The sequence below is a fragment of the Sphaeramia orbicularis genome, chromosome 3 (assembly GCF_902148855.1).
Source record: "Sphaeramia orbicularis chromosome 3, fSphaOr1.1, whole genome shotgun sequence".
Lineage (NCBI taxonomy): Eukaryota > Metazoa > Chordata > Actinopteri > Kurtiformes > Apogonidae > Sphaeramia > Sphaeramia orbicularis.
The window spans coordinates 15795163-15803806 of record NC_043959.1 but is presented as its reverse complement, the minus strand read 5'-3'; the positions used below and the strand labels follow the sequence as shown (position 1 = coordinate 15803806).

General features: G+C 40.5%; 1 protein-coding gene across 1 annotated transcript; it reads left to right on the top strand.

Moving 5' to 3' along the window:
• Window positions 1-222: 222 nt before the first annotated feature.
• LOC115410532 (26S proteasome non-ATPase regulatory subunit 13-like) lies at window positions 223-7735 on the top strand. The gene is made up of 13 exons (XM_030122210.1): window positions 223-428; window positions 1490-1568; window positions 1720-1754; window positions 1839-1894; window positions 1978-2021; window positions 2095-2181; window positions 3607-3778; window positions 4235-4314; window positions 4424-4549; window positions 4876-4938; window positions 6167-6247; window positions 6680-6796; window positions 7519-7735. The coding sequence occupies exons 1-13, from the start codon at window positions 328-330 to the stop codon at window positions 7612-7614; spliced, it is 1137 nt and encodes a 378-aa protein (XP_029978070.1). The 5' UTR covers window positions 223-327; the 3' UTR covers window positions 7615-7735.
• The last annotated feature ends 909 nt before the right edge of the window (window positions 7736-8644 follow it).

The window sequence follows — 8644 nt, the reverse complement described above, 5'->3', positions numbered from 1 at the left end:
TGTTGCAATATGATAAAAAAAAAATAAAAAGTAACAAAATAAAAATATAATATACATCAAACGAAATAAAATACAAATAAAGACGTCCATAAAAACAGAAACAAAGAAATAAAAATAAAAATTGTTAATTAAATAAGTAAATAAATTATCCATACTCCAGATCAGACGGTGGCGCCAATGCTTCTGAAAGTTGTTGATTAACCCTCTTTAAAGAAGACGAAGAAGACGTTGCCCTAGACTATTGCGCATGCGCAAGTTACTCAAGCGCAGAAAACTGAAGCGTACTTTTTTCTGTCTTTTTAATAAAATTCCTTTAACTTCGCTACCATGAAAGATGTTAGCGGGTACCTCAAACAGCAGCAGAGCAGCAGCTCTACACCGGAGATGGCGGCGGAGTGGCACGGACTGGAGGAGCTGTACAACAAAAGGTGGGACTTTAACACCGGAGCTCAACTACGGCTAGGCTAGGCTAGGCTAGGCTAACGACAACTCATTCATTGGAACCGCACGCTGAGTCACGGAGCTAGCATTAGCTACGGCTAAGCTAATGTTACCTGGTGATTTTCAGTGAAGCACAGCGTTAAAACCTGTATTTTTTATTGTTGTTTCAGATGTTTTGTCACACGTTACTGACGTTAAATTAAGATTAACTGTTGTTCCGAGATAGATATACAAATAAAATGTTTTTTGCTCAGATTGTCTGGTGGTCAACCCGGTAGATATGAAGAAACAACTAAATTAAACCATTTAAGCAGATGGAAGTATTAAAACTCAAACATAACAAATCATGCATCTTATTGTTTATTCGGATCCTCATTATCTTCCATTATAGTGGTTGTTTCTCTTCCTGGGGTTCGTTAAAATACAGAGACAGTTACTAAATACAGTAAAAAGTTTACCAGTCATTGTTATCATCAGCTGAACATTTCATCTCAACAATAAACCTTAAAACATTTAGACTTTTATCTTTTACAGAACCTTGGTTTGTGAGAGTCAAAACAATCATTTTTATTCCTGCATTTTCTTTAGTAGTTCTGTTTGAGTGTTTTATTTTCTTAATAAATGTAAATTTTTAGTGTGTTTGATGTATGAAGGGAGCCTATTCTATAGATATGGAAAAGACAGAATGTTTCAGTTGATTCATTTTTGGTTTGGAAGTCAAGTTCATCAGTGTCAGTATATCCATCATTTTCATTATGTCATTTTATTTCCTTAGGTCATGAGACATTGAACATTATTTAAAAAGTGGAGAATTGTCTTCTTTTAAGTTGGGTTCAGTAAATAAAAATGTGAATGAGCGGATTATGGGACCGAAATATCGGGACTGTAATGTAATTATTTTACTGTTGAAATGTTTTTATTTAATCAAAGCAGAGTTTAGGAATGAAAGGAGGTTTGTAGTAACACATGATGCCCAGTTCCCAGATCCCTGTTTTTCCTTGGTTCTGATCTGTTTTTCCTTGGGTCTGATCTGTGTTCGTGTCCACAGGTTGTGGCATCAGCTCACTCTGAAGCTCACAGATTTTGTCAAAGATCCGTGTTTCCAGACCGGAGACGGCCTCATTCAGGTAAGTCCCCAGCATCAACAGAACATCTACAAACAGCTTATCTGTAATCATTTATTAGTCAATTAAATTCTCTCCAGTGTCACAAAATAAATACAAACTCATCTGCACATGTTAACGCTGATAATACTGATGAGTGGTGGTGTTGTTTCAGCTCTATGAAAACTTCCTCAGTGACTTTGAACACAGGTACAGTTTCATTCTCACCTTTACTGGAGTTTGGTTCCATCTCAGTCTGTGTGTCTGAGCTCTTCATTTACTGTTCTGTTCTAGAATTAACCCTCTGTCCTTGGTGGAAATCATCCTGTACGTGGCCCGACAGATGCCAGGTTAGAGCTGCACACACACATACACACACACACGTTTCACACTGAGGTTTTATGTTTTCTAAGCGTTGATTCCATATTCTCAGATCCTAAAGATGCCATCACTTTTCTGGAGAAAACCAAGGAAAAAGTGAGTCCTCTGACAATATTCAAAGCTCTTTTAAATGTTGACGTTTGGGTTTAAACGTGTTTTTGTGTTTCAGGTCAAAAGCAGTGATGAAGCTGTCATCCTTTGTAAGACGTCCATCGGGAGCCTCAAATTGGAGATCAATGACCTTCCTGCCACAAAGGTCAGAACACGTCTGGACTCTGGGTTCTAATGTGGTTCTACGGTGGTTCTACTGTGATTCTACTGTGAGAACACATCCCATATGGTCCATCAGGCCTTTTACTGTGTCATTCTACCACTCTGGTCTTGTTCTCATTTCCTGTCTCTGTTCAATGAATCTATAACACAAAGAATATAAGGTTATCCTCAGATCATAATTAACACAAATGTTCAACAGTCTGTGTCCATCAGTCTGTGGACCCGTTTAATCCAGGTGTTTGTTTTCTAACAGGGGTCTGGGATCTAAAACAATATTGATATTTCCTGGTCCGGCCCACCTGAGGTTGCATGGGTCTGAATGTGGAACCTGAACTAAACTGAGTGACACCTCTGAGCTCTGTCATATAGGGATGCACCGATACCACTTTTTTCCAGACCGAGTACGAGTACTTACATTTGAGTACTTGTTGAGACCGAGTACCGATACGAGTACTTAATAATCCCAGTCCAGTTCTTAGTTCCTTTTGTAAATGTGCTTTATTGTCATTGTCATTAGTCTGACTGTAACAAGGTGCTGCTACTGACATTTAATGTGTTGGAATGAGCGTTTCTCAATTAATCCACCAGGGGGCACTGCTCTTAATTAGTTATACTGGATAAATACCACGAAGAAGAGTAAAGTTTTTTTTTTTTTAGAAGGAGAAGAAAGTCAGTAATAACAAACATGGAGACGACAGAGGCAACACTAATGTGATACTAATATTGCAGCGTTTTCGCTGGTAAGGTTTAAAAGCTTAGCTTCAGCAGGTAAAGAAAAGATAAATGAGCGATAAGTTTAGTTTTCACTTCCGCTGGCAGCGGTCCGCACCGCTCCCTACCCCCAGTCCAGCCCTGGGTAGTTGTCCTAAATGTGTCAGTAGTTTTTCACTAACTCCCACAGTGGCTCTTTGAACAGATCCTCTACCTCCACGGTTCTGCTGGTATTCTCTGTCTGGGTACGCATCCACCAGCACCTGGAAAACAGATGGAATGTACGCAGAGGACGGACAGAACGCTGCGTCCGTATCTGTCGGTGTCTTTAACGTTACTTGCAGTCAACGTTACTTTTCTCACCATCATTTATTTTGTTAAATCTCCACACTCTTCACACTCCCCACACATTACTCCTCATCGTACCTGCTGCACTGAACTGTGAATGTCACACGGCCGTAAGTCCTATCGGTGCATTTGTATCAGATATCTTTTACTAGTACGAATGCGGGTACAAACACTGAGTATCGGAGCTGATGCTCGATACTGGTATTGGAATCAGTGCATCCCTACTGTCATGATGTTCTGAGGATGACGACGTGTGAACCAGAACTCTTCAGAACCTGCCGTATGTTCATGTTGTAAAGGATCGTCCACCGGAGTCTGTCTGATGCATGGTTTGTGTTTTCTGGCTCAGAAAATCATCGAGGAGGTGGAGGAGATGTTGAATAACCTTCCCGGCGTGACTTCGGTCCACGGCAGGTTCTACGACCTGTCCAGTAAATATTATCGAATCATCGGGAACCACGCTGCGTATTATAAGGACGCTCTGCGATACTTGGGCTGTGTGGACATCAGAGACCTGCCAGGTGAGACAGGATGCCACAGCTGAGGGGCACTAGGAGAGGACGCTCCGCCCACTGCCTGGACTCCTTAACATGTGTAGCTGTTCTCCAGCCTGTGGGCGGAGTCACAGATCAGTGGGTCCATTTGTCTCTGGTTTTCAAGTGGTCCACCTCAAACAACAAACCTTCACTGACAGGGTTTTCATCCAAACCCTGATATTTTACTCAACATGACCATGTAGATTTATGTCTGTTAGTCTCATATACCCAGGTCCAGGTCCTGGTCTAGGTCCAGGTTCAGGTCTAGGTCCAGGTCCAGGTCCAGGTCCTCCGTGATCCTGGAAAATGGAAACATCAGATTTTATTTTATCACTTTTAATGAATTTCACTTGGAAACCAAGACTGTTCTTAAAATGAGCCAAAGGTCAGAACATGTGACTGAACGTTTATTTATTTATGTGTTTGTTTGTTTTTCTCCAGAGACTGAGAAACAGGAGAGAGCCTTTACTCTGGGATTGGCTGGACTCTTAGGAGAAGGAGTTTATAACTTTGGAGAACTGGTGGGTGTTGGAGAGAGTCTGCTCCGTCTGATTGGCTGCTGGGTGTGTGCTGTGCTGTGATTGGCTACTGGGTGTGTGCGGTGGTTAAATGTTGTGTTTTTCTGATCAGCTGATGCATCCGGTGTTGGAGTCTCTGAGGAACACAGATAAACAGTGGTTGATCGACACACTGTACGCCTTCAATGGAGGAAACGTGGAGAAGTTCCAGGGCTTCAAGTCGGCCTGGGGTCAACAGGTGAATGTGAACCCAAATCCACCAGCTGGGTCTGGGTTTATCCACCCACCGCTGAACTGGTCCAGACTGAGTTCTCTGTCAAGTTTGGCAACGTTTATGAATATTATTCAACCATAAACAACCATCTGGTTTCTTCTTCAGCCTTTAAAGTGTGGAGATGTAATAATGTGACTTTTATGGTGTTAATCATCCACTGATATGAACATTTGTATCTTGGAGGTTTTTTTTTCTTTAATGAACATGTGTTTGTCCTCAGATGGTAAATATGATCTGAACCGTCTGCTGATCCATGAACATCAGCTGATGTTTGTTGTGTTTGGTTTCAGCCTGATCTGGCAGCACATGAGGCCAAACTGATGCAGAAGATCCAGCTGCTCTGTGTCATGGAGGTGAACCACGTACATCTGTCATGAGGACATTTAACCCTTAAACACCCAAAGACCCACAACCATCTAGTGATCTAAACTGTTTAACACCTGTTGATCCACTAATTCGATCAATCCATGACAATAACTGGTAAAATACAGTTCTTCATTTTTTCATGGTCATCAGATATGACCATATTTGGACGTTCAGAGGCTCCGTAGTGACCGTGGAAACACCGTCATCTTCTATAACATTGATTCACCAGTAAAACCCATGGAGTTGGATCAATGACAGTGGATGGACACACTGGGTTTATATGGATTAAATAATGCATAAAATGAACACAAACAAATGAAAATGTACAAAATAATAATGTGAAGAAAATTGCAAAAATAATTACTAAAATGAAGTAAAAAATAGAATAAGCAACAAAATTAACAAGAACAGCCAGTGATGAATAAAATGAACAAAAATGAATGTAATGTTTACAAAATGATAAATACGATAAAAAAAATGCTAAAAAAAATGTACTAAAGTCAAGTAAAATGGAATTAAATAAACAACAAAAACAGCCGGTAATCAATAAAGTGAACAAAAATGAAAAATAATTCAACAAAATATATGTAACATGAAAAAATAGCAACAAAATTTAATAAAAAAAACTACAGTGTTGAAAAACTTACAAAATAATTGCCATGAACAAAATAAGATTGTAGATGTTTGTTTTATGTTCAATTATTGGTAGATTTTGTTGTAAAAGTCCCTTTTTCTTCAGTTTTCTCCATTTTTAATTTTATAACCTTTGAATTTACTGAGTTTTAATGAACATCTACATAATCATTGATTTAGATAAAAAAAATATAGAATTTACACTGAAAAGATGTCAAAAAAGAAGATAATATTAGAATAAATGCAGGTAAATGACTTAAAGGTGAAATAGAGAAAATGTCATTTTAAAAAAAAAAGTACCACAATAGCAACACTGGGTCTTTATGGGTTACGCTGCAGTTGTGTCTGTGTTGCCATGGTAACACTATGCGACGCTTACACCAATATACACAGTGTGTCCATCCATGTTACCAGAAGAACATCTGCAAAAACCACCAGCTTTAATGAGCTTTAATGAACATTCATGAGAAGAAAATACAGGATTTACACTGAACAAACACAGAGAATAGTCATAAATGAAGGTGATACATGGAGTTGAACTACAGAGAAGTTAAGGCTTAGACTCATCTGCTTGTCTTCCAGATGACCTTCACTCGACCGGCCAATCACAGACAGCTGACCTTCACAGAGATCGCCCAAAGTGCCAAAATCCCCGTCAATGAGGTCAGAGGGTCAGCGTCCAGGGGGGCATGGTCTCTTTGAGCGTCTGAGGGTGTGTGTGTGTGTGTGGGGTGGGGGTGGGGGGGTCTGTTTGATGGTCCGAGTGTGGGGGTGTGGTCTGTTTGAGGGTCTGAGTGTGGAGGGGCGTGGTCTTTTTGAAGGTCTGAGTGTAGAGGGGCGTGGTCTTTTTGAAGGTCTGAGTGTAGAGGGGCGTGGTCTGTTTGAAGGTCTGAGTGTGGAGGGGCGTGGTCTGTTTGAGGGTCAGAATGTGGGGGTGTGGTCTGTTTGAGGGTTAGCGTGTGGGGGTGTGGTCTGTTTGAGGGTCAGAGTGTGGGGGGTGTGGTCTGTTTGAGGGTCAGAGTGTGGGGGGTGTGGTCTGTTTGAGGGTCGGGTCTAAGTGTGGGTGGTGCCTGATAGGTCCATGTTTGTGTGCAGGTGGAGCTCCTGGTCATGAAGGCTCTGTCAGTCGGTTTGATCAAAGGGAACATCGACGAGGTGGACCAGAAGGTCCAGATGACCTGGGTCCAGCCCAGAGTCCTGGACCTGCAGCAGGTCGGTTCCACAGGGTCAAGGGTTGGTTTCTGTTTCAGTTTAGTCAGAGTCACAGTTGGACCTGAACCAGTCTGAGTTGAATTTGGAGGAAGTGACGAGTTTTCAGTTAGTTTTAATTTATGCTGCCTTTAGGTGCTTTGGGAATGATGGGAAATACTAGTTACGAACTCATGGATTGCACATGAATGCCTCATCGCATCATATTTTCCACTGGAGAACCAAGGTGAAAATGACCTTTGACCTTTTCAACATGGTGGAGAGCAACGAGGGCTTCATGGCCCATGATAAACGAGGGTTTTATTAATGTTCTGAGGATTTTACACATTTATAATATGAACAGTTTACAAAAACAAATGCTGTATCAGGTGAATGAACTCGTCTGAAACAGAATCAGGTCTCCAGAAACTGCCTTTATTTATTTATTTATTAGCCTTTATTTATTTCACTACGACAATAAAAGCATTTGAACACAACATACTCGTAAGTTCAAATTCCCAATAGCACCTGAAGTTTCAACCACGAACACATGAAGTTAAAACGTGATTTTGTGTCATTAAGAAGAAAAATGTTCAAACCTGTGTCTATGAAACTGATCGGTTTGAATTCATGCTGAAGTAACTGGAGCTGAAACACAGATGTACATGTGAACTGAAGGTGCTTCCTATAAGAGTAGAAATGAAACCGTTAGTTTGTGTTTAACACTGCTATGGTGTTGTTTCCAGATTAAAGGGATGAAGGAGCGTCTGGACTTCTGGTGTGGGGACGTTAAAAACATGGCCATGTTGGTGGAACAGCAGGCACACGACATCCTCACCTGAACCTGAACGCATCACCTGGACCTGCTGGTTTCTTTGTTTGTTTGTTTACTCTGCTGTTGTTTATTACTCTGTAAATGACTCGGACCTTCGACACAAAACGCCAATAAAAACGTCTCATGGATTGGTCATGTTTGTGTTTGAGTTCATGATGAACGTGCCGAGAGGTGGTTGAAGGTTCGAGTCCAGATGAATTCACAGGTTCAACTTCAAACCATATTTCACTGGATTCTCAAACAGATTCTTAAATGAAGAAACTGAGCTCATGAAATGGTGTCGTATGTCACTGCAGTTCTTACGGCATTTGGTGTGTTGTACATATGCATTTTCATCCTTTCGCATGCTCTTCAACACCATTTTGAAGATCTGTGGTTCATAACCCTGACCCTCTGTGGTACAAACACAGACGCAGATATGAAATTTTTTTTGTGCCAATGTATTCAAACAAAACTTTTTAATTCTCAAACAAAATATATGAATTGGAAAGAGAATAAAAGTCATCCAAGCAAAAAAAAAAAAGTAATCGTCAAACCTCAAACTTGCAAAAAAAAAAAAGGTCTGTTATTGTGTAAAGTGTTTGGTGTTTGTCTCTCTTCACATCATGTCATTTTGTTTACACACAGACCTGGTGTTCACTTGTTCGCTGGATGGATAGTCATGTGACACCTGAACTCCATACGAACAACTTTCAGGTCATAAATTTGGAAGAAGGGGAAGGTACTGCCTTTCTTGCCTCTTATTGGCTGAAAGGCTCTCCTGTTGTTGTCTGTTGTCCCTGAGCCTCTGTGTCCATGTGTTCATAATAGACGGTTCATTTGTCCCGTCCATGTCCATAAAAATCAGATATTTGATTTCAAACTTCAAACCCTGTTGTCCTTGTGCCTCTTTATGTTTCAGCCTCAACGAGCCAGCCGTAAGGAAAGCAGAGTGTTAATAATCATCACTTTACTGTTTACAGCTTCACATATAGGTTTTAAAAATCACAAGTATGCAGAATAAATAAATATATTTTATTTCTGTGAAAACAATCAAG